The following is a 26,647-nucleotide window of genomic DNA, read 5'->3' on the forward strand; positions in this document are numbered from 1 at the left end:
TTATTATTATTATTTTTTTTTTACCCTCCTCCCGTCCACATCAAAGAATATTGTTGGAAATATGTAATTAGACAAGTCAGGTTTAATAATGAAATGTTAATGGATATGCAGTTAGGGTACTTCTCTCTCTCTCTCTCTCTCTCTCTCTCTCTCTCTCTCTCTCTCTCTCTCTCTCTGTATATATAATTCGCATATTTATTTGTTTATATAATCTTATCTCCACAGTCCGTAGTATAAGGAACGTGACAGATGAGATGTGTTGGCACGCAAACTGAGTAGCCCTTTTGGTATCTCGTGCCCACAACGAACATGGCAAAGAAAGATGCAGGAATTAGCAGTCAGCAGGTCGAATATCCCTTTATGTTTCTCGGCCCCACAACTAAGAAGATGCAGTAATTAAGTAGTAAGTCAAGTTACCCAGTGTTGTCCTTCCCCACAGCAAAACAATAGCGAGTTGCAAGTTTAAACCTATAGAGTAAGTCTTTATTTCTCGTCCCCGCAGCTCGTCCCGTGAGATGCGGAACATGGCCCAGAAAAATCATTTGTTACGTATTTAGAAAGTCATGGAGCTAACCCAATTTTACCTCTTTCCCACAGCCAAACATGACCGAGATGCGAAGAGTAAGCCTGTCGTGTAAGCCTTTATTTCTCGTCCCCGCAGCTCGTCCCGTGAGATGCGGAACATGGCTGAGAAGATGCGACGCGACAAGCTGAACAACCACATCAACGAGCTGGCCGGGATCGTGCCCATGGGTTCTGGCGCTACCAAACGAATTGACAAGACTTCGGTGCTACGCCTTGCTGCCAACTACCTCCGTCTTCAGAAGTGTAAGAAGATGTTTTGTTATTATTATTATTATTATTATTATTATTATTATTATTATTATTATTATTATTATTATTATTATTGTTGTTATTATTATTATTATTATTATTATTATTAATTATTAAAGACCTCGTTGCCCCGCCTTGCTGCGATCGCTGTCTAGAGAAGGATTCTCTCTCTCTCTCTCTCTCTCTCTCTCTCTCTCTCTGTGCTTAGGCTAACTGCTATTGCTCTTGTGTTCAAAATGTGTGTGTGTGTGTGTGTGTGTGTGTGTGTGTGTGTGTGTGTGTGTGTGTGTGTGTGTACTTTTGTCTTCGTTCGTGTGTCTTTCTCTCATACTGTATTTATCCTTCCCAAATATCATTCTCTTCTCTTCAATTCTTATTTCTTTGTTTTTTTTTTCTTTTCTCTACGTATTCACCCCCTTCCGTCTCCATTTCTCTTTGTCAGTTTCTGTCTATCAGTGTCTCTATCTATCTGTGTATGCCAATTTATCTCTCCGTCTATCTATTTATCTGTCTTGTCCATTCCTTTCATGGTGGAAGTGGGGTGGGTGGGAGTGGGTGGGCGAGGTGGCGTGGGGGGGAGGCAGTGTGTGTGTGTGTGTGTGTGTGTGTGTGTGTGTGTGTGTGTGTGTGTGTGAAGAGGATGCTGAAGGAAGGAATGCTTGAATGTGTAGAGGTTCAGTTCGGTTTGTTGCTGTTGATGAGTGTGGTGTGTGGTGATACCGTGGTGGAGGACGGGTGTGGTAGGGATGGATGTGGTGGGCATGGGTATGAGGTGTGGTTGGGATGGATGTGGTAATGTGGTAGGGATGGGTGGTAGGTGTGGTAGTCCTGGATGTGGTAATGTGGTAGAGGTGGATATGATGAGTGCGGTAGAGATGTATGTGGCAGTGTGGTAGGGATGGGTGTGAGGTTTGGTCTGGCTGAGTGTTGTGGCGATATTTGCTGTAGTTATGTGGTATTTTCTTAATTATGAAAAACAAGAACTTAGGAAAAACTCAGATCTCCCGTACGCAAGTACTCGAAACTGCCCTGCCTAAGAAGGTTACTGTGTTCTCGTCACACACACACACACACACACACACACACACACACACACACACACACACACACACACACACACACACACACACACACACACACACACACACACACACACACACACACACACACACACACACACACACACACACACACACACACACACACACACACACACACACACACACACACACACACACACACACACACACACACACACACACACACACACACACACACACACACACACACACACACACACACACACACACACACACACACACACACACACACACACACACACCTAGACTGCGACTGGACCCCCTGACCGAAGCAGAGCCATAGCGTACCGTGGGAAGCCTGACAAATGGCGTACCCGAGGCCTTTAACATTGTGCTGTAGCCAGTTTTCCAAGCCAGTCCCACCTCCCTTCACACCTTCATTACTTCCGGCACTAAGAATAGCGAGTTTCATTTATCCTGACACCTGTTGGACTTGCTGGCAGCCTGATGAGGATGATAATGGACGCTGGTGCCTAAAATAAACGTGATGGTTGGTTGAAGGTTCTCCAAGCCAGCTTCACCTTGCTCCACACGTGTCTTATTTCCGGCGTTGATAATAGACTAACATTCTTATTTTGACACCCTTTATACGTAAAATCTGCCTGTTGTATATGGTTGTAGAGGCCGGAATAAATGTGTTGGAGTGAGGTATTTCCAGTTTTTGGCAGTGAGAATAACATATAGACAATACGGTTTTGAACTTCATAGGTGCCCGATGATGATGGTGGATGGTGCCAGAAATAGACGCGCTGGTGTGTAAGGACGTAAACCAATCCCCCGCCTCTGCTTTCACCAGTTCGAGGAAGCGTCACAGATTTAATTGGCTCTCAAACGTGAATGTTGTTATATCCGCCTGCGAGTTGAAGGAGATTATGTACCAGTATGCGCCCGTGTGCCTCTGTCTCTGTGTCTGTGGACAAGATATCTCATAAAGTTTTCATCAGTTTTCAATTAAATCTAATGAGTAGATGAGCACAGGGACAAGGAAGAGTTGTTTATATTTTGAGGTGGATTCGTATCCAGATGCAGGAATAAATCGTAAATTTTATTGGCGTTGAGGGAGGTATGCCTTCCCTGATTTGTGTAACTAGGGCACACTCAGACCGTAAATTAACGACGAAGTTTAGTTTTACATCATAAATTATATTGGTGTTAGCGGAGGTATGCGTTCTGTCAGTGCTTTCTAGTTAAGAGTGTGGTGGGCACGACGGATGGAGATTGCAGACATAAGCTGGTGACGACGCTGTATATTTATGTAAGCATCAAGGGAAACAGTAATTATATATCTGGGTGATTAGTGTTGTTAGTGTAATGAGCGAGATGTGTGTTTGTGTGTCTGCCTTTGTACAGCTCATGTGTGTGTTTCTGCTAGACAACCACGGCCTCAGAACCATGTATTTCAACAGGGCTTGTTCTCCGCTGGTTGAATAAGTTGTGAGTGAACAGCCTTATTATCCGGTCAGACTGAGCAGACAGGCACAAAAATAGCAGATTGTTATGTGACAGCTAGATATTATTGCATTCTTTGTTGCATGGTATGAGTTGCAGTTTATTTTGAATTTAGTGTACTATACATTTATCGTCTGTAATTCTGTCTGTCCCGTTTTTGCACAAGAATCGAGTCGGTGGTTTGCACAAGGTATTTTAGCAAGATTCACCCTGTCATATCTTTCGTCATGTTCCCGAGTTGTCAGTGTGTGAGAATGTAGCTCTGATTAGGTCTTTTTTTTTTTTTTTTTTTTTTTTTTTTTTTAATGCAGGGAAGAAGGAACCAAAGGCCAGGAGCCCGCAAACCATTCCTTCCAAGAAAAAACAAAAACAGTACAAAGGATAGCCAAATTCAAGATCCGTTCATTTCGAGACGCCTGGACACTGCGTTTGAAAGACTGGAGATATAGAATAGGAAATACAGACAGGGGAAGACAGCTCCAGAGTTGACCTGTTTCATAAATGAAGGACTGGGAGTAACGGTTACCTTTTGCATTAGAGAGCTGGGCAGAAAAGGGATGAGAGTTTGTTGCTAGACGGGTGCTCCACGATATAACTATAGACCTTTGTGTTTTCATGCATATATTTGTAGTGGACTTTTCTTGTATGTGGTATGATAGGTTGTTGGGGTAGTTCATAATTCCTTGGGTATGACTATAGGATTAAGCATGTACTCGTAGTTAGCTGTGTGTGTGTGTGTGTGTGTGTGTGTGTGTGTGTGTGTGTGTGTGTGTGTGTGTGTGGTTGTAAAGACAGCACCGCAGTATCGTACAAAACAAAACAATCAAGTGGCTGAATGTGGAGGATAGTGTTCAGTTTACTCGGCCACAGAAGCTCCAAATTATCTGTGTCCTTTTGTGGCAGTAGATAAAAGGATAGATAGATAAACCGTACCTAACATACATAACGTTTTTAAGAAGGTCTGTGCAGTCATAGTTATTTGTCTTTCCAAACGCTTTTCAGTTTGGCACCATTCCCTTATTTATTCACTGATTCGCATAAAACTTGGCACAATTGTTCTGTGGATCAGTAGCCTCACACACCTTTTTCAGTTTCTTTATGAAAGCATTTTAAAGGGATTTTTTCTTTTTTTTTTTTGGGGGGGGTAAAACTTTGGGTCATTTAAACATAAATTTTCGGATTCTGTGTTTATTTATATTCGTTAATCATCATGATAATGTGAATAAAAGTTTTTGTTTACTATAGCTGTGTGGAGACCGTCTTGCCTTCCTTTGGGAGTATTTGCAATCTTGTCTTTATATTTCTTTCATTTGTTCCATTGGCCTACCTTGTCCCTTCCCCTCCCTCTCAACTTTCTGGGCCGGGAAGGTCCCCCTCCCCCTCCCTGCAGTCCTGGATATGCCGTGCAGTACTAGGGGCATCATGGGTCGCTGTGGTTATATGGCTGAGAGAGAGAGAGAGAGAGAGAGAGAGAGAGAGAGCAAGGGTCGTAAGTATAACTCTCCCTATAAGACATCTAAATAACACATACAATATCGGTAGTGTGACAGAATGATAAACCTACCGCATAACCTCCTAAGCTTGAAAATGAAGGACAACATAATATAGCTGTAGTTTTTATTATTATTATTATTATTATTGCATGGTATGATTCTTGGTCAGGTCAAACTGGTGGACTCTGTTTCTCGCATTGTCCCTATTCACGCGGAAGCACAGTTGGTGGCTTGGATGTTAATCGATATGCAGCCTCGTGATACGATTCCTTGTTATGAGATATATCGCTACAACGATAATTAAAAAATTATACAACTCTCTCAGTATAGCGTTAAAAAATTAATTATGATTTCGCTACAATGATAGTTTTAATGGCTGTCTCCGAGAATCTTGTGCAGACACGATAAAGCACATAACTCACAAGCTAAAATGGCCTCCCAGTGTTTACATTGGCTGTGACTGTTGCCTTTCATTCTATTTTGGGCACGGAAGGCCACTTAAACGCAATTGTTATCACCAAATAACAGTGCAAGGTGTTAACAAATAGCGCAGTGTTCAGTATTAAATGAAGCGATACTCTTTGTGTGTGAAATACGGAAACTTGTGACTGGGACATCGTGTAAACTTCACGTAACCATCATCCCCTTTTGGGGCCCCTAGTCTTTCATGAAAGGCCACTGAAACACCATTGTTATTGCCAAATAACAGTGCAAGTGCTTGCAAATGGTGCAGTGTGCAATATTAAGTGAAGTGATACAGTATCTTTTTTGTGGAGTGGTCATCCAGACGTTCTAACTGTCCCCCATCTGGGGGGCGGGGACCCTTGGTGATGACTCGTACTGGCATAGGAAAAACTTCAGGGGGGGGTGGCATTTTTTTTATTTTTTTATTTATTTTTTTTTTTAGATCATTTTAGGCATCACAGTCTAGGTCATCCATCCATACCCCATTGAACCCATGTTACAGCGACCTTATTGTGCGATAATTACCTCGCCCGGACGGAGTCCGATGAGGTATTTTTTTGATCGAGTTTGTGTTTGTTTGTTAACAGCATTACGGAAATACGGCTGAATGAAATTACATGAAACTTTTCAAGATATGTAGCCACTGGTCCCCAAAGAAAGTGATTAATATTTGGAGGTAATCAAGTGACCTTGAAAGGTTAAAATCAAGGTCACGGATTTTCAGAGGACTATAACTTGAAAACGGTTGAAGATAGAGTTATTTACTACTCTGAACATCAGGAACTCGTAATATGGGCTTTCTTGGCACCAAGGCTTTTGACCTTGAAAGATCAAACTCAAGGTCACAGATATTCAGAGTGCTATAACTCGAAACTGCTTGAAGATAGATATTAACTATTATTAACATTTAAGAAATCCCATAATTGGTACCTTACCTTTGGCCATAAGTGACCTTGAAAGGTCAAACTCAAGGTCACGGATATTCATGGGGCTATAACTCGAAACTCATTGTAGATATATTTACTGTTACCAAGATACAGGAGGTCTCTTTTGGGCTTTCATTTGACGTCATGGCCTTTGACCTAGAGTGACCTTGAAAGGTCAAATGCAAGATCACGGATTTTCAGAGGGTGCAACTTGAAAACATCTGCGCCATTACCTTAGACTTTAATTGCGAACTGACATTAAATGGCAGAAACGAGTCATCATTTCAGCAATAAAATAACTGCTGTCGGGCGAGGTTTGTTGCGCCTGGCACCACTTGCTGGTTATGCAATAGGTCTTCGCTTGACACATCCCTATCTCATAATGAGGCTGCACTGTACTCTGAGCCCAATGCTTGGGAAATAATGGAATGTATTGAAATAATAATAATAATAATAATATAATAAGCTGCCTCCTTAATAAACCTCCTTTTCTGCCACAGTCCTGCGTGAGGATGACAATGGCACCAGCATGAGCAGTGATGGTGGTGCGTGTGGAGGGGGGCAGGTCCTTGACGGCAGCATCGTTCAAAGTCTGGCTGAGGTGAGTTGGGGGACACAAGGCAAGTGCAGAACGGCAGTTAAAAGATGTATATATTTCAGAGAATATAAAGGAATTTTTTTCTGAAAATTACTTTTTTTTTACTTTGGCATATTAAAAAAAAAAAAATGTTTTGCATAGTATTTTTTTGATACAGTACATGAGAGTTCAGTAAATATACAGATCAGCAGGCAATTCTACTTTGATCATTTCGACTACCGTCTTTCCTTTACGCCAGGCAGTTGGAGGGTTCTTGTTGGTAGTGACTTCAACTGGCAAGGTTGTGTACATCACAGAAGCAGTTGATCAGTTCTTTGGTCACAGTCAGGTGGGTATATTATGTAGATCAAAAGGAAGAGTAGTGACTAATAAGTGAGTATGGAGACATTCAAGTGACCATAAGAAGAATCAAGTGAGCAGAGGAACAGTCAAAAAAATATTAATAGTAAGAGTTGAATTAGCCTTGCAAAGTCGAGCAAGTATTTCTTGGGCTTGAATGATGTGGGGATGATTGTGTGGCCCCTTTCATTGGGCAGTGTACTGATATTTCTCCCACAGTCATATTTTCACTTCCTTTGTACTGTAGATGGGAAGGATGATGGTAATGCAGCTGTTGATGATGATGGGAGCAAATTTAAGAAAACAATACAAAGAAATTTTGATAAGGGAGGAAGATAGAGTAAAATAGTTTCTAGTAGGAACAGTAATATAAATGGTAGTAAGAAGACATCTAGAACAGTATAGAAATAGTCTGATGATTAAGAAATTAGTCAGTGGATGAATTAGTAATGTTGGAGCATTTATGAATTATGTTTACAGTGTGTCTCAGCAAAATTATTCCTTTGTTGTATACATGATTCAACTGATGTTAAATGTGTGTTATATAGTATTGTACTTGTTTAATGTACATTTGCTTTACTTTAACGTATTTACTTGAAACTTTACTGTTCAGAAGAAACACTGTGGATAGTATGTATAGGGTCATTACTGTTCAGCATATCTTATTATACTTGTCTAGTAATGATTTTGGTATTCATACTCAGTATAATAACTATTTTTATCTCTGTTTAAGCGAATATTTTATGTCCATATTTTGCCACTACAGGTTGACCTTTTAGGCCACAGTGTGTACAATGTCATTCACCCAGACGACCATAAAATATTTCAACAGCAGCTGCTTCCAAGAGGTAGGTTCCATTCTCACAAAAGCTTGCCTACAGTAATTGATCATGTAATGTTCTTGTGTGAGCATATTATTTTACAAGGTTTGTAACTTGTACATTTAAAGGAAAGCCAAATGTTTAAGAAAATATATTGGGGAAGTTAAGTACTATAATGAAATTCAGTTTTATGTATTAATGAAGTGTTACTGGTAGTTACTGTAAAGATGTTATGAAAATGTAATTACTACTTTGAAGTTAACCCATGAAAGTTTTTCTTCAAGAAAATCTGAATGTAAAGGGACTATGTGTTTTTCCATGCATTGTGGAATGTGGGAAGTTTGAGGGGTAGAGCTGGGCTAGTGGTTGAGACTTTGAGTAGGAGGCGGGTGGATGTGGGACGTGTGCAGGAAGTCCAATATAGGGGTGGATTAGCCAGAAAGATTGCTGGGAGGGAATGTTATTATAAGTTCTTTTGGCAGGGTAGGACAGATGGATATGGTGGTGTGGGTGTGTTGGTTGGGGAGAAGTGGGTGGAATATGTCATGAATGTTATGAGAGTAATGATAGGATAATAGTAGTAAAAATATTGTTCGATGGGAAAATGGTTGCATTTAAATTGGCGTATGCTTCACAGGCAGACTTGGATGAGGTAGAGGAGGATGGACTTTGGGATGACTTAATAAGTGTAGTAAGCGGTATGGAGGATGATGAGATTGTAGTTTTGGGACAGGATTTAAATGGTCATGTAGGTGAAGTGGTAGGTGGTGGTGACCATCATCCACTCACTTGATGTAGTGCTGCCTACTTCTCCCTTAGCCTTTATCATTCTTTTTCTGTGCCTGCCCTCCTCTCTTCCTATTTCTCCCGTCTTTCCTGTCACTTCTTATTGCTTTTCTTTCCCTTACAGGTGGCTTTACATTGAGTGACAAGCCAAATGGTTTCCTGTAAGCCAAAAAACCATGTACAGCGCTGGGTGGTAACCATATTACCAAACTATACGTGCTCCCTACATGTTAACAAGTGGGTTGGTGGAGGGTTAGTGCCCCTCCTCATAAAACAAATAACTCAGAGTCAAATGGCCACCCTTTACGGGATTATGGCGTCTGGCAGTAGATAGATACAGTGCTCGTCAGAAGTATCGAGCGCCTATGGCAGGGCGCTCAATACTTTTAGCGAAAAAAGAATCACCCGTTTTTGATACTAAAAATTGAGCCAGATGTTTGGGGCGCTAACATGACGTCACAGGAGCTTGAGGCCTTACTGCGCACTGGTTGGATCCCACCTTAGTTGCCTATGGGCTGCGTGAGAGAGAGGAACTCCGACGCATCTCCCTCTCTTCTTGCGCCATTTTTTACCTAGTGTCCTGCAGTGTTTTGGCTTTCGCCACTTTGTTATGGCCCCTACCCATGAACTTTCGAGTGAAATCATATCACAGATCATTGCTCTAAAGGAGGCAGGCCACCCCACGAAGGAAATAAGTGAATTGGTTGGTGTGGCTCGATCGACAGTGCATAGGTGGTGCACCCGTTTTTGAGTGGAAAATAGTGGTGACGTTCCCACAAAGAAACCGCAGTCTAGTAGGCCCAGGAAAACTTCCCCGAGGTCTGTTAATGTTTTAAAACGTGCAGTGGAGTCTAATCCTCGTGTGAGTGCAAGGAAAATTAAGGAGAGCAACTCGGAAGTGTTTGGTGAGGTTTCTGTGCGCACGGTGTCTCGAAGAGTCCATGAACTTGGTTACACAAGTCACAGGCCTGTGAGAAAGCCTCTTCTTACATGTTACCAGCGACTTCGTAGGCGTGCCTTTGTTAACAAGTACCTTAATTGGGGTGAAGACCAATGGTTGTCAGTGTTGTGGTCTGATGAGGCAACGTTTAGTGTTACTTGTAATCGAGGAGCACGCATGTACCAGAGCAAAGGTAGTGACCCACTTGACCCCCGTTACGTGGAGAGCACAGTTAAACACCCTGATTCACTTATGGTATGTTGTTTCTCGGGTGAAGGTTTGGGGAAGCTTGTTGTGCTTCCCAAGAACTGCAGAGTGAATCAGGACGTTTATCTGGAGCTTCTTTGTGATTATTTACCTGAGTCCTTCGAGCTCAGAGGTGCACGAGTGTTCCAGCAGGACGGTGCACCTGCTCATAAAGCCAAATCGGTCACCAATTGGCTTCATGACTGCGAGGTATCATTCATGAAAGACTGGCCAGGCAATAGCCCAGACCTCAGCCTGATAGAAAACCTCTGGTACCTCGTAAAGAAGAATCTCCAAGGGAAGGATGTGAGCTCTCTGCCTAAGCTGGAAGCAGCCATTCGTGACTCCTGGGACAAAATACCACTCCAGCACCTCAGGAACTTCGCCCTTTCACTTCCACGACGTCTCAGGTTCGTGAAGAAGCGTAAAGCATACCCTACCAAGCATTAAAGGTAAATAAAATGCATTATTTATATGTTTTTTCAATGTTGAAAGGTTTGTTTCGTAGGAGGGACACAGGGCGCTTGATACTTCTGACGAGCACTGTAGATAGGTGAAGCAGCTCTAGATATGAAGGAATGCATGGGGAATGTGCATATGGTACAAGAAATGAGGAAACGGAAAGGATACTTGAGTTTGGAAAAGCAATGAACATGATAATGTACAGCACACATTTTAAGAAGAGAGAGAGTAGGTTGATTACATACGAGACTCGGGGAAATAGCAGCCAGATAGACTATTTCCTGGTCAGGAGGGCTGATAGGAGGTTAGTGAGAGATGTTAAAGTTATAGCTAGGGAGTGAGGAGTGTGTGCAGCAACACAAGTTACTGACATGTGACATGGTGCTTAAGGAGCGGGTCATGGAAGAGAGGACCTATGCACCCAGGAGGAAAATATGGAACCTGAAAAAAAAAAAAGCAGTAAGGGATGCCTTCTATAGGGAGATGAGGAGAGTAGTGGCTGAACAGGGAGATGTTGACAGAAGTGTTAATGAACAGTACAGAGCCCTCAAGGTCAAACTCTGGAGAGTTGCTGATTCAGTATGTGGATGGACAAGAGGCCCACCAAGACATAAAGTAACTCAGTGGTGGGATGAGGATGTAGAAGCTGCAGTTAAGGAGGAGAGAAGTCTTTCCAGGGAACGGAAGAAGGGTGGTAACAGAGAAGAATAATTGGCTGCCAAGTGTAGGGCTAGAAAAGAGGATTACGGGGTGAAGTCTGACTCATAGAGACTTTTTCTTGATAAAATAAATCGTGTGGAAAGGAAGAATATGATATTTAATGTGGCAAATCAGATGAGGAGGAAGGAAAGAGATATCATAGGTGAGCAGTGTGTGAAGAATGATGAAGGAAGGGTATTGGTGAGCAGTGGGGATACGCTTGGAGAGAGCATTACAGCCGGTTGTCAAATGAGGAGTTTGATGGGGACAGGGAAGGTTTTGAGCCTGCAGATCCAGTGTTTGGCCCTCGACCTTTGATTCACGCTGGTACTGTGATCGGGGCAATAGGCAGGATGTGGGTTGGGAAGGCAGCAGGCGTGTTTGGGTTGACTTCTAAAATGGTGAAAGCCACAGGGGATATAGGAGTGACGTTAGAAACTGACCTGATAAATATGATTATATATGAGTGTGTTGTTCTGGATGATTGGTTGAAGAGTGAAATTGTAATTGTGTACAAGGGGAAGGGTGATGCCCTAGAATGAGGAAAGTATTGAGGCATTAAGCTTTTAGACCAGGTATTGAAGGTAATAGAGAGAATTCTAGAAGGCATGATTTGAGAAAGAGTGAATATTGATGAGATACAGTTTAGGTTTATACCAGACAAAGGGACCACTGATGCCATATTCATTGCTTGACAGTTTCAGGAAAAATATATTGGAAAGGAAAGGGAACCGTACTTTGTTTTTGTTGATTCGGAGGAGGCAGAGTCCCAAGAGAGGTGGTGGAGTGGACAATGAGAAAGCTTATGATCGAGGATTGGCTGGCTAGGGTGGTTATGGCCATGTATGTGAGTGCTCGCACCCTCGCAAGGGGGAATGGAGATTTGAATGATGAGTTTTCTGTGAAAGTTGGTGTGCACCAGAGGTCAGTTTTGAGCCCCTTGTTGTTTATCATGGTACTTGAAGCCCTCTCACGTGACTTCAGAAATGGACTCCCGTGGGAGATGTTGTATGCTGATGATTTGGTGTTGAATGCAGAAAATGAAAGGGAGGTGGAGGAATGATTTAGGAAGTGAAGAGAATGTATGGGGCACAAGGGATTAAGAGTAAATGCAGATAAGACAAAAGTGATGGTATCTAGGACTGGTGGTAGTACTGCCAGAGAAGAGGGAGAGTCGCCATGTGCGATTGCCGCAAGGGCCTGGGAAGTAATTCCATCTCGTGCAGTGTCTGTATTAAGTGGGTGCATAAGAGATGTAGTGGTATTAGAGATAGACTGCGAGATAATGCTGATTTCATGTGTGCAGTTTGTCAGGGAGAGCAGGTGGAGATTGTCAGGTGCGAAAGGATTGAACTTGCTGGCTCTTGATTGTGTGGAAGAGTTTTGTAATTTGGAAGACATGTTATGTGCTGGAGGTGAGGCTGGAGCTAGCTCTGTGGCTGGAGTGAGGAGTGGTTGGAAGAAGTTCAAGGAGCTGTTGCCTCTCCTGATAATGAGAGGGCTCTCCCTCTGTGCCAAAGGATCTTTGTATGCGGCATGCATTAGGAGTGTAATGCTATATGGTTGTGAGACTTGGGCAGCAAAGGAAGAGGATATTTGCAGGCTCGGACATACAGAAATGACAATGATTAGGTGGATGTGCAGTGTGTCCCTGAGTGTGAGGCCTGGAAGGGGCTAGGTTTATGTTGGAAGAGTTGAGGGGTAGGATGAGATTGGAGTGTATTGGTGTTGTGATGAGGGGAGGTAAATTGAGATGGTTTGAGCATGTGGAGAGGATTGGGGATGATAACTGGGTGCAGAAAGTGAGAAATGTTAATGTTTGAAGTAGGGTTATGAGGGGTAGCCCGAAAAAAACCTGAGACGAGGCCACTGAGTGTGACCTCAGGGATAAGGGACTGAATAGGGAAGCTGCCAGAGATTGAGCAGCATGGAGAGCTGCCATTAGGTGACCGAGGCTTACGCATGCAAGCATGTTGGAGCCTTCAAAAATGAATGAATAGTTTATTTTTCAGTTTACAGTTCATATAGATACATAAGCATGTACAGTATATGATCATTATGCAATAATTCTTCAAATATTTTGTGATTAAATATGTACTTTCATTTTCAGAGTCTTTTCTCTTCCTTTTATCACTTAAGTTCTTGATGCCTTATATTCTTTTTTCATTTCTAAGTTGCCACAAGAAGAGACACTATGCCCGGCACTTCATTTGAGATTTTGCTGTAGCATGCATTCCTTCATATTTTTCTTCCATCACGTTTGTGGCTTTTTCTTTCCCAGTTTTCCACCATGCATTTAGGGACAGTTTATGCTTTCATGGTCATTCTTCTTGAATATATTTATCTTGAGGAAGATGTAAATTTTTGGCAAAAATTTATGAATCAGAGTACTGTACTGGTAAAGAATGAAGATTTTTTTTTTTTCCAAAATCATATAAGTACCTGTACTTGTTTAGTTTTAGTATTACTGTATCATGGTAGGTGGTGGTGACCACCATCCACTCACTTGATGTAGTGCTGCCTACTACTTCCTTCACCTTTATCATTCTTTTTCTGTGTCTGCCCTCCTCTCTTCTTATCTCTCCCATCTTTCTTGTCACTTTTTAGCACTCTTCTTTCCTTTTCAGGTGGCTTTACATTGAGTGACAGGCTTAATGGTTTTCTGTAAGTCGGGAAACCATTTACAGTGCTGGATGGTAACCATATGACCAACCCTTATGTGTTCCCTATGTGTCAGCAAGTGGGTTGGCGGAGGGTTGTTGCCCCCTCTCTATTAAACAACCAACTCAGATATAAGCGGCCACCCCTTAAGGGATTATGACGTCAGCTGATAGGTAGATAGATATTAAAGTACAGTACTGTGTGAGTATGCGTGAATAAATTTACATGTTTCTTGTTTGATGTCATATGCCAAGATATCATCAAAGGGGACTAACAAAAGAACTTGTACAGTACATACCGGTATAATTGATTTCATCAGTAGAGAAAGGTGTGTTATTTAGAGTGGGTATTTCTTTTTACAGATAACCCCCGACGATCCTTTTTCTGCCGAATGATGGAGAAGGCATTGTCTAGGAATGATCCTGGTCGATATGAGATCATTCACATTGTTGGTCAGCTGCGTCCTGTCCCCTCCTCCACAGTTGCAGGGAATGCATTGGCTGCTGTGTCTGGAGCTGCTAATGCTTCCAGTGGTAAAAGATGATGATTATCCTATTCATTTTTACTGTTCATTGTTGTTAATTTGCAAGAGAAACCAGTGCATTACATAGTAAACTCTATTTAAAGCTGACTTATTTATGGTGGATATTTCAGTCTCTCAGACACAACTAGATTATAACATTTATCTTAACAATGAGATTTTGTGTGATGGGGGGAACTGTTATTTTTAGTGTTAGGAAAATATAGGTGTGTAGTTTCTGTTATATTTTCATCTGGGAATGGCTGTAGTTGAGGAAGCTTGGTAATTTGATATACTGTAGCTAAGTTTTTATGATGTGTCAGCCAGTTTATTGTCTCCTTTTCATGGTGCAAACATAACTTGATCCATGCTGTTTATTTTGCCAGAAAGTTTTCTCTTCCAAATTTAGAATTCTGAACATGAAAAGTCTCTTGCAAGTAATATAAAGCTCATCTATAAAAAGAAATACTAAAAAGTATGTGAGATGGAGTCAGGATTCCAGGAGCTTGAATGATGGATGAATACTGTGAACAGATCTCCCTCTTTTGTGCTTTTTCAGTGCTGGTAATTTTTAGAAAATTTATTTTTGCCACCCTTGGGCAATTTTACTTAACTTAGGTAAACACTTTCATGTTGCAGGGATTAATGTAAGCTTCTTTCCCCTTAAATATGGAAAATCTCTCTTAAGCCAAATAGAGTTTTCAAGCAGCAGCAAGAATAGAATAATGAAGTCCATGTACTGTATTTTAGTTGAAGGGGTTAATAGGGCAGCTCAGCAAGCTTTGTCCATGTTGAGACTGAAATTAGGTGAGGAAAGAGTTCAGAATGATGATGATGATGTCATGATAATGATATGATGATAATGATGATATGATGATGATAATGATGATGATGATGGTGAAACTGATAATTCCTCCATTCAGCAGACCACGAATCTGATGAGTGCATCACAGATGATGAAGACAATAACTTTTCCTTGCGTGGTGCAGCAGCCCGGCAGCGCTTGGGAACACATATGCTTGTGAGTTTCGTCCGTGTTGTGAAGGATCGACCCATCACAGAGATATCCCGTGTAGAATCCACTCAGGACGAGTATATCACACGACATGGCATGGACAGCAAGATTCTCTACAGTGATCACAGGTTAGGGAATGGCTTTTAATAAATTATTGATGAACACACTGTCAGTAAGTTTAAGTTTCTTTGCATTGACCACTGGTAAAAGGATCTACCTTTATTGAATAAATGGAATTATTACTCTCCATAGATATATGGTGCTGCAGGTGAAGGTTACTTATTACTCTCCATAGATATATGATGCTGCAGGTGAAGGTTACTGTGGAAGATTTTTCATCGCCAGTAACGGCAGCTGTAAATTTTTGGATGGTATCCAGGCAACTGCTGGCCCTTGAGCTCATGATGGTGTAGTAAAGGATTGATAATGTTTAGTGCATGGCTTTATAGTAGCTACATGTAAGGTAAAATCAGGAGGGGAAAATGAAAAGTCCATATGTGAGGTAGGTGATGGTCAGGTGGAAGAGTATTGAATTGCTGTTTAAAGATATGAACTGCAGTTTGTAAGGATGCTTGATATTAGGGTCTGTAAAGTTTGCAGAGTGCAGTTGGGTATTTCGGAGATGTATTGAGTTCAGCCATTTTCAGTTTTTGAGGTCCATTGTAGGGCTGAACCGTCACCATGGAGGCAAAACATCTGCCGGAATGAACCCTTCCCCTTGCTGGCCTTGTACGACTCAGGAAGGGGTGTACAGTATGTTGTGAGAGTGGTAAATGTGAAAGGTGAATGTCAGATTCATTGTGTTTGCATGCAGAAGAGAAGGGGAATGTGGTAGTCACTGAGCCCTCAATGGACCCTGTGTTGTGTAAGCATTAGGGGATGGATGGAGTGTGTGGTGAGAGATCACTTGAGGAGAAAGCAGTAATTGGAGAACCTTGCCCGTCACAAGGCCATACTGTGTATAGCATTCTGGCTAACGGCAAACAGGTTTATTAACGTCATCAGTCTGATTACATATTGGTAAATCCAGTTTTATTCTTGTCACCTCAGGTCATATTTATTCAGGTTTAGGAAAGTTTTCTTGTAGTGAAAAGGTTAATGAAATATTAGCTAACCCATCCAGTTCTAAAAATCTCTTGTGATATGAATAGAATCATCTGAAAATAACATCAAAGGTGTCCTTAAATAGAGTTGATTGAGTTCAGCAGTACCCCCCCCCCCCCCAGCTACCAGCTTAGATTTGGGTTGAATCACAGATGACGTGCCCAGCTTGTCAAATAGACTCACACAATATAGTGCATATAATGGAACACTGCACAGTACATGCCACACTAAGACACAGACATCTCCGATGCAGGGAACCCACAGGACAACCAGGGGTGGTTGCTTACCTGTGGTCAGCAGGTCTGCTCAGTCAGATGGACTGGGATTGAGCAGCAACAACAATGTGAAGATTACAAAAATAAACAAATAAAGTGAATGAGTGGATTGTAGGAGTTATGCTTATAACAACAGCCATTGAGGTAAAAGGGTTAGAGATAATCACTGTCAGCCTCTTCAGTACAGTGACATATTTTCTATTTCACTCTGCCAAATCCCAGATGATTTTACTCAGCTTAGGAGAGACCCCTGTGGATGAAGAGGTTAAGGGTAGGATACTTTAGAGTTGATGAGGACCCTGTATGGAATTGTGGCATTTCCAGCGCTGAGACAAGTGTGACACCTGGTTAGTGAAACTCAGAAAACTAATTTACCTTAGAAATTACGTTTTCAGTAATACGTGCATGAGCAGGATAAATGGCATAAGTAATAAAGTAAAAGAAAAATGAGGTGTGATGTTGTTGAGTGATAAAAAGAAACATGAAGACGGCATGAATGTATTGAAAGAATTACCAGGGATGTATTAAAAAAGAAAGTGGAATTTTGAGATTGAAGGTAAAATGTATTGTATGTGGTGTAGAAGGAATGAGAGAACAGTAAATTGGGGAGAGTGTGGCAGAGGAAAAGCACTACTTAAACTACTTAAATGAGCGAAAGAACTGTGTAAGAACTATGTAGCCCAGGAGTGGTTTTGTCATGGTCACTCCCTGTCAAGTATTCCCAGGAGGAAGCAAGACACTGTAGATCTATCTATCTATCTATCTATAGCCCGACGCCCTAATCCCGCAAAGGGTGGCCGCAGACAAAACGCCTCCAAGTCACTCTGTCACCCACCATTTGACTCCCCTCCCCCCAACTCACCCCCCCCCTCCCTCATATACCTCTCAACTCCATCCCTCCACCTCATCCTCGGTCTACCCCTCCCTCTCCCTCCCTCCACCTCACCTACATACACCCTCTTAGTCAGTCTTTCATTCTCCATCCTCTCCACATGTCCAAACCACCTCAGTGTATTTCTCCTAATCTTTTCAACCACATCCACATCTACCCCACAACGTTCCTTCACTTCTTCATTCGTCAACCTGTCCCTCCACGTCACTCCACATGCTCCTCTCAAGTAACTCATTTCCACTGCTCTCACTCTTGACTTGTTCCCCTCTTGCAAGGTCCACGCCTCGCTTCCATACATCAGGGTAGGGATTCTTAACTTCCATACTCACCTCCCTATTTCTCATCACTGCTTTCAGTGTGCCAACAACCTTCCTTCCCTGCTGTACCCTTTCACGTACTTCATCCCCCAAAGTTCCATCCTTACTCATCACACTACCCAAGTACTTGAATGCACTCACATTCTCCATATCCTCACCATCCAACCTCACAGCACACTCTGTGACTTCATTCCTCTCAAACACCATAACTTTACTTTTGTTTACATTAACTTTCAGCTTCCTCCTCCTACACACTGTCCCAAATTCATTCACCAAACCTTGCAACTCCCATTCATCTTCACTCAACAATACTGTATCATCAGCAAACAGCAACACCGGAAGCTTCCAAATCTCACCCTCATTCATTAGGGCCACCCCCACATCCACTGCCCTACCTTGTACCTCCTTTACAACCCCATCCATATATATATATTAAACAGCCATGGAGACATTACACACCCCTGTTTCAGTCCCACATTGAGATCAAAGAACTCACTCAGCTCACCATCCACTCGCACCGTAGCCCTAGCTCCCTCGTACATACTCTTCACAGCACTCAACAATTTCCCCTCCACTCCATATATTCTTAATACCTTCCACATACTGTACCTTTCCTGTAGATGATGGTGATATTATTTCCTGAAGCGGTGATATATATTTTTGATCATGCAGTTGTTGTTTTGTTGTTTTTATTGTTGTAGCTTGACCTTAGTCTGTCTGGTGGAGCATTGGCCAAAGGTAAGCTGCTGCTTCTGTGTGGCCATCCTCCAAGTACAGTAACAACAACAGCCAGATCATTATTATTCCCTTTAAGTTACAGTATACAGGCCCCGGGCTGCTAGTACAGTCCAGAACAGTCCTGTACATTTAAGGATTGATGGCCAGCTTGATCCCTATGATGGCATTCCATCTATCCTTCATCCAGTTTGGTATTGCTCCGCCAAAAGGGTATTAACTGAACTGAAACTTAAATTAATCACACTGTCCTGGAAGGGATTCGATCTCAGGCCCTCGCACTTCAAACATGCGCACATTACCACTGAGCCAAACAGAGGATCCCCGCTTTGCCTCCTGGCAACACAGGCTTTATAGACTCCATTACAGCACTCTTTTCTCCCCTTGGTGATTAATTTGGTGAGTTTCAAACACACATGGTAACGTAGCATTGGAGGCCACCATTGGGGACGCTGCGGGCCACACCTGACGGCTTATCCCCAGGATGTAACGACTAGAACGCTGCCAGCTAATCAACATCATCATTGCTCTCCAAGCCTCGCCTCACATCCCACACCGGTGCATACCAATGTAATAATTGAACTGAAACTTTACAAATTAATCACACTGTCCTGGCTGGGATTCAGTCTCAGGCCCTCACACTTCAAACGCGCGCACATTACGGTACCACTGAGCCAAACAGAGGATCCCCGCTTTGCCTCTGGCAACGCGGGCTTTTATAAACCCCATTACAGGAGCATAGGGGCCCAGGGCTAGGCTAATCAGTCCAGACCTTTAAGGTATGATTTGACCTATTGCTTACCTTGTAGTGACATGACTTTAGCAAAAATCTTTAACCACCCCACTGAATTAATCTTGTATGAGCCATATCTGGTTAGAGTATGTAAACTTAAACATACAGTATATTAGGGCAGCAGGGCTATTACAAGATGTCAGTATACAAGGTGAAACCGTACTCTTGATCTCCTTTCCTGCTTCAGAGCACAGTCTCATAAAAGAGAAAGTACTGTACTTCAGCAAGTAAGTGGCTGTTGTGGCAGTGCATGGTCAGAAAGACTTAAGTCACCTCATGGGAATCTAACTCATGCACATGACAAGGCAGGTACTTTGAGTGGGGTATACTAACAACTAGACAACCAGGCATAGTCTCAGCCAAGACTTTTATAAATAGTAGCCCCTGTGTGAGGGTGCTGAGTACTGCCTTAGTCTTGTTTCTTTCCACATTAGTACCTCACAGGAATAATGTAATGTTGTCACATTACTATAACTTATATTTTACTGAGGAGATATCCAGTAGTGGAATGAAGTGTTTGGGTCTGGGGCTAGACTACTCAGCCAGGCTATTTAAGATGAGGGTGACTAATGAAGTTTGAACTCTGTTGGAAGGACATAAGTCATGATTGAGAACAACAGAAATAAGTTACTTAAGAGGAGCGGGTGATTGTAAAGTTACATGGAGAGATAGACTGACAGCTGAAGAAGCGCATGTGTATTGTGGTGTTGATGTAAATGTGATTAAAAGTGTCGGGAGAATTACCACAAGATGGTTTGGCCATGAGGAGAGGATGGAAAATGAAAGGCTGACTAAAAGAGTGTATGTGAGTGAGGTGGAGGGGTGAGGGAGAAGAGAAGATAGAGGATAAATTTGAAGGGATAGGGGGGGGGAGATATCTGACTGAGAATGGTGTGTGAGTTGGAGGGAGGGCAGCCTAATGATGGAGGCGATTGTTTGTAGCCACCCTTTATGGGATTAAAATGGCCATATGTAGATAGCTAGTGCATAGCTCAGCTCCTGATGGGGCAGTAAAGGTTTGGATATAATTAGATAGATGGCATTAAAGATGCATATAATGCCACCCCATTCAAGGTTTAGAGGTCCTATTATTGGCAGTATTCATGCAGAAGTAAAAGATACCTTGTAGTGAAGTGCAGTACAGATATTGTACTTTGCTTGTATCCCTGTTTTCAGTGTTGTACTCAAAGCCTTTGTCGGTGAATACCAGCATACTGTATCAGTACTGAAATGTAGAGTTGCTAAACTTGGATGATCAGTGTAAGTTTGAAATGATTTAGGTTTATGCCATTTTCTAAGTTTGTGGATGAATTATGTATGGAGCACATGACATGGGTTTGGTATCCCTCTGTTAACCATGATACTCAATGAATTGACTCAATCTGGCACCATCGTGTGAAATGGATGTAAGAAGAAAAAATATGCTAATGGTTAGATTTGCTAGATGCAGCCAAGATTCTGGGTTTGAATGATGTATAAATGATTATCTGGCACATTTCACTGAGCATGCTGTTAGTGGGTCTCCCATTTTCATACTTTCTTACATTTTCTTGGATCCTGTCTCACCCCAACATTAGGTGAGAGAAAGGTTAGGATGATGAAATATTGTATTTTTTTAAACATATACTGTATATATATATATTTTGTATGATATTCTCATTTTTTCCCTCAGATTTTCATATATATATATATATATATATATATATATATATATATATATATATATATATATATATATATATATATATATATATATATATACTCATTTGTTGCTTCTAAATCCTACCTCAACCAGTCCTTAAGTGGAAGAAGGCCATGATGATGATGATAATGACATTATTGCAGGATATCATTTGTGACTGGGCTGATGCCAGGTGAAGTGATAGGGACATCAGCCTTCAAGTACATGCATCCAGATGATATGGTCTGGTCTGTCATGGCTCAACGCCTGAGTAAGTCACTTTCTAGTTTCATTATAATTTGTGTTTTTTCTTATATTTTTTGTCATATGGAGCTCTTTAGCTAGTACTTGAAGGATTTTGTTTAAGTTTAGCAGATACTTGTAGCTGCTGCTGCTGAATGATTATTTCATCTCATGGACATAAGTACAGTACTACACAGTTCATTGCTTCAGCACTATCCCAGCCATAAGTAAATCAAAACTGAACAAATTTCCAGTATTACACAGAATTCTCTAACAACATTATTCCTCAACCTTGCACTGTACTACATAAAATTATAAACAAACATTTAGCCACCACAGCCACCAGTGTCTACAGTCAAACAGCATTCTACATGAATCTCTATCAGACATTCATCCTCCAGAATTTGCCCATGCCAGAGAGACAAAAGTGCACTCATTCAGACCATGATGTCGCCATTCCCTGCTGCATTGCCAACACAAAATACAACTTACAAACAGTCCACTATGTGCCGTCATTGTAATGCAGCCTTTCATGCCACAATATACTTACTCACCTCATGCCCCTGTCTTTCACAACAAAGATATTCCTTTAACATAACATGCACAAAAGAACACCAGGAGCACTCAGCTGGAATGGTTTGTTTCCTGCATTACATTGGGTTTATGTCCAGGTAAGCCTGGTATCACAACACTGGTAACATGTTAATTATTGATCTTTTAACCCTTTTGTATGTGGTTATACCATAAGTTTCTGGATGGGCATTTTCCATATACAGTACAGTGCTCTCCTGAGTGATGGGAGGTCTGACTGGTGGTTGAGCACCTTTCTTCATTCAAAACTTATATTCCCAGGTTGTGTGATGCAAGTTACACTGAAATACAATTTCGTGATGTAATTTTTGTGACTCAAATCATGTAAAAATACTTATTTAAGAGGTATTTTCTACTACACGATTTGTATCAGTGCAACTTTGGGAGGCCACTTTTGTGACACAAATGGTATCACAGTGTGTGAAGGAGTCAACTTACCATTTTTCTGTATTTTCATATTTTTAGGGTCAGTGATAAAAAAGTGGCACATATTGTGTGAAACTGGTAATGCTGTAATTGGTTTAACTTGACTACGTTGTTTTAAAACTATAACCTAACACTTGTTCTTCTCTTACTGCCCCTTCCCTGTCATGTAGTGCTTTCAAGTGCACAGGGTCAGGGCATGATTTCATACCGTCTGCAATGTCGTGATGGTAGTTTTGTCAGCTTGCGCAGCCGGGGCTACCTTGAGGTCAACAAACAAACAGGCGAGGTTGAATCTTTCATCTGCATCAACACCGTCCTTGAGTAAGTCTTTCTGGGGTTTGAATTCTTGATGGATGTGAAAGTTGAGAGGTTAATAAACAGATGAATTTTAGAAGAAGCTGAAAAATTCTGCTTATTCATTATTTTATGTTCTCTGAAGTTTTAACACGTTATTCATTATCTTCACAGTGTAAAGGAAGCGAATGATGAAATTAGGAACCAGCGTCGCAAATTGCTTCCTATTGTCAACTCCCAGGAAACGGATGACTACCTCATTAACATCTCTTCATCTGTGAGTCATATTTGATTATGCTTTTGTTACATTGCTAATGTTTTTATTTACCATAACATGTGTCTCAGTCATGATATTAAATTCTCAGTGTTTTATGCTCATATCACAGTGGGAGATCTTCCATAGAATAATACCCTTCTCTGTGAAATGAAGATTCAGAGAAGAAAAAAAAAAAGTACAATATGAGATTCAGACAGTTTCTCCACACTTTGACTTTAGGAGTTTGTCAACACATAGACTTCAGGAAGATCCCTGGTGGAGAGTAAAATTGTCTGGTGTTAGAGTTTTTTTGTTTTTGCATAACCCTGATCCATCTGTCTGCAGACCCATTGATTGAAGGTATGCCGTTATCTCTTTGGGGCCATTCAGGAGGTTCATTACTCATTTGATGTTTTGTGGGCCTGTTCTGCAAGCAGGCTAATATCATCTGTGATTCCACCCAACCCAAATCTAAGCAAGTAACTAAGGAGAGCCAGGTGATGGCCTGCTGTGAGCCTAGCCAGGCAAACACGATGAGCTCTATTGAAAGAATTTTGTTGGAAAGGAAAGCTTGTAGTATAATGTTCTGATTATGTAATAACCAAGATTAACTTGACAAATTAATCTGACCTGGCCAAGATTCAATCTCAGTCCCTCACACTTGATGCGTGTGCATATTACCACTGAGCCAAAGAGAGGATCCCCGCTTTGCCTCTAAGCAACGCAGGCTTTTATTTACCCTATTGCATCACTCTTTTCTCCCCTTGGTGATTAATTTGGTCAGTTTTGAACACACAGTAGCATAGCATCAGAGGCCACCACTGGGGAAGCTGCAGACCACACCGAACAGCTCATCCCCGGAATGTAAGGACTAGGACTCTGTCAGCAAACCAACAGCATCATTGCCCTCCAAGTCTTGCTTCACATCCCACACCGCTGCCAACCAGTGTAATAACCAAAATGAAACTTGACAAATTAATCACACTGTCCTGGCAGAGATTCGATCTCAGGCCCTCACGCTTGATACACACACGTTACCACTGAGCCAAAGAAAGGATCCCCACTTTGTTTCTAAGCAATGCAGGCTTTTATATACCCCATTAAAATTAAGGTGTTGCATTGCCCTGCATGTGAAGTGACTGCAGTAAAAGCTTGATATAACGAACGTGGGATAAAACTGAAGCTTGAGAAAACGGAATGATTTTTTTCTGTAAGGTACTCATAATATTCCGGAAGTTTTCTGTTCCGTCGCAAGGCGTCGGGATTCCGTAACAGAAACAAATCAGTTTGTCCGTGGCTGTGGAAAAATCGTGATGCACCGGAACATTTCCAGTTGATCACGAGGCGCGGGGCTTTGTCACAGGCTGCAGCAACAAGCCACTTTGTACCAGGCTGGGTGAGGCTGCTCACCTCACCACGGTCCACCAGCAACCCCCACACAGTTCAAAACTTCTCTCCATGTGTGCGTGATTACCTTGGCATTACAAACTTTTTTGTGCCTTTTCTGTAGAAAATGAGCAAACCAATCGTTCGCCATGCCTAAAGTGCAGGAAAAAAAGGAAAGGGTGAGGCTTTCTCAGGGCCAGAAATTAGGAATAATCTCGAAGCATCACGCCTGACACATGTCTGGGGGGCTGTGTCAGGCATAATTCTACAAACAAGTCATATCCTCCCCATTTGGAGGTGAGTTTTTTACTGTTTTATTTATTATTATTACTGTATTATTATTGTGCATTCTGACTGTTCTGTGTGTATCATTATGACAAGCATAGGCAGCATGTGTGTGTGTAGCAAAAAAAGCTATTTAGTAGCAACTGTGTATAGGCTTCAGGTCACGAGTTAGGGAAGAAATATGGGAAAAATTGCAAATGTCCTGAAAATTCTGTTCCATCTATGGTTTTGGAACGGAAGCTTGAAAAAGTGGAATATTTGATAAAACGGAATAGGGGTTGTCTGAATTATTCTTTTATATCAAGCTTTTACTGTACTTAGTTGTTTCTTCATTGCTAGTGTTGGATTGTCTGGAGGTGGAGGTGGGATGTTGTTATCACTGTAATATCAGGGGTGTTGTATGTTGACACAGGCTGCCATGTAAAATTTGCGCCACTCCTATTAAGATATTCTCTGACTAAGAGGACTTTAGCTTCAAAGGGTAAGTGACCTGTGGGAGTGGTTTTAATGCAGCTAGTGATGGTGTCTAACACATTGTTACGTATGGTTTGCAAGGTGTTGCACTGGGAATAATGTAGGATGGGAAAAAGGCATAGAACATACTCAGATATATTGTTTGTTGCCTAAGGAAAGCATTTCTTTTTGTTGCCTTACATCCGTCCCTGTAAGTGCCCTGAGTGCATTGAGTCGATGTATGTGATCCTTGAAGGCAGTTCCAGTTGTCACTCCAAGGATCTGCAACTGCATCCCATCTCCAGACATTCCAGCACTAGCAATGAAGAAAAACTTACATTTCCTAACCTCAGTTAGGACACTATAATACAGCCTCCCTCCTGACATTCACCTATCGGAGGTATCCTTAGTTAGAGACAAGTGAGTTTACCTATTTAGAATTAGAGCAGAACATCACCCAATACTTCTCAGTTGCCAGCTTAAATTTGGATTGGGTGGAATCACAGATGACATGAGTCCTGCTTATAGAATAGTTATGCAAAATAACACAACTGATGGAGCACTGAACAACACATGCCACACTAAGGCACAGACACAACATCAAAGCTGTAAGGAATGTATGAAATAACCCCATAGGGGCAGTTGCTTACCTACAGTCAGTGAGTCTTCTTAGCTAGGTGGACTGGAGTTAAGCAACAACAAGAGCAACACATGCCATGGTTTTTTCACACATCTGAGAAGTCTATCTATCTATCTATAGCCCGACGCCCTAATCCCGCAAAGGATGGCCGCAGACAAAACGCCTCCAAGTCATTCTGTCACCCACCATTTGACTCCCCTCCCCCCAACACCCCCCCCCCTCCCTCATATACCTCTCAACTCCATCCCTCCACCTCATCCTCGGTCTACCCCTCCCTCTCCCTCCCTCCACCTCACCTACATACACCCTCTTAGTCAGTCTTTCATTCTCCATTCTCTCCACATGTCCAAACCACCTCAGTGTATTTCTCCTAATCTTTTCAACCACATCCACATCTACCCCACAACGTTCCTTCACTTCTTCATTCGTCAACCTGTCCCTCCATGTCACTCCACATGCTCCTCTCAAGTAACTCATTTCCACTGCTCTCACTCTTGACTTGTTCCCCTCTTGCAAGGTCCACGCCTCGCTTCCATGCGTCAGGGTAGGGATCACAATACCAAATGTCTTTCTTTGCTAAAGTCCACAGTCTAAAGACTGTAGTAATAAAAACTCTCCCAAATGCATAAACTATTTTTCTACAGGATACTGACAAGCTGATTTTGACCCTCAGTCTGATCCTCATTTTATATCAAGAAAGATTGTCCAATTATGATTTCCCATAGGAATAGACTAATTGAAAATACCAGCTTTATCCACTTAAAAAAACTGACAGCACCCCAGAAGTATGTTAAAAATTGCTTCCTTCAATAGAATAAAATAATTTGGCTATGGCCTTCAGTCTGGGGACATATTTCTGATTTTGTTCTTGCTTTCTCCATATGATTTTATTCAGATTAAGAATGCCATAGTAGTGAAGATG

At 41.8% G+C, this 26,647-nt stretch overlaps 1 protein-coding gene across 1 annotated transcript in view; it reads left to right on the forward strand.

Moving 5' to 3' along the window:
• The first annotated feature begins 674 nt into the window (after positions 1-674).
• The window catches only part of LOC145411845 (neuronal PAS domain-containing protein 2-like), a 30,936-nt gene continuing 4,963 nt past the window's right edge, over positions 675-26,647 (forward strand). The window contains exons 1-9 of the mRNA XM_080281840.1: positions 675-828; positions 6,768-6,868; positions 7,104-7,193; positions 7,971-8,052; positions 14,182-14,352; positions 15,266-15,482; positions 21,316-21,422; positions 22,582-22,732; positions 22,880-22,982. Coding sequence (XP_080137966.1) covers positions 675-828; positions 6,768-6,868; positions 7,104-7,193; positions 7,971-8,052; positions 14,182-14,352; positions 15,266-15,482; positions 21,316-21,422; positions 22,582-22,732; positions 22,880-22,982 — 1,176 coding nt within the window. The remainder of the gene's footprint in view (positions 829-6,767; positions 6,869-7,103; positions 7,194-7,970; positions 8,053-14,181; positions 14,353-15,265; positions 15,483-21,315; positions 21,423-22,581; positions 22,733-22,879; positions 22,983-26,647) is intronic.

This window comes from Coenobita brevimanus, chromosome 1 (assembly GCF_032717465.1).
Source record: "Coenobita brevimanus isolate Jiangsu-jjx chromosome 1, ASM3271746v2, whole genome shotgun sequence".
Classification (NCBI taxonomy): domain Eukaryota; kingdom Metazoa; phylum Arthropoda; class Malacostraca; order Decapoda; family Coenobitidae; genus Coenobita; species Coenobita brevimanus.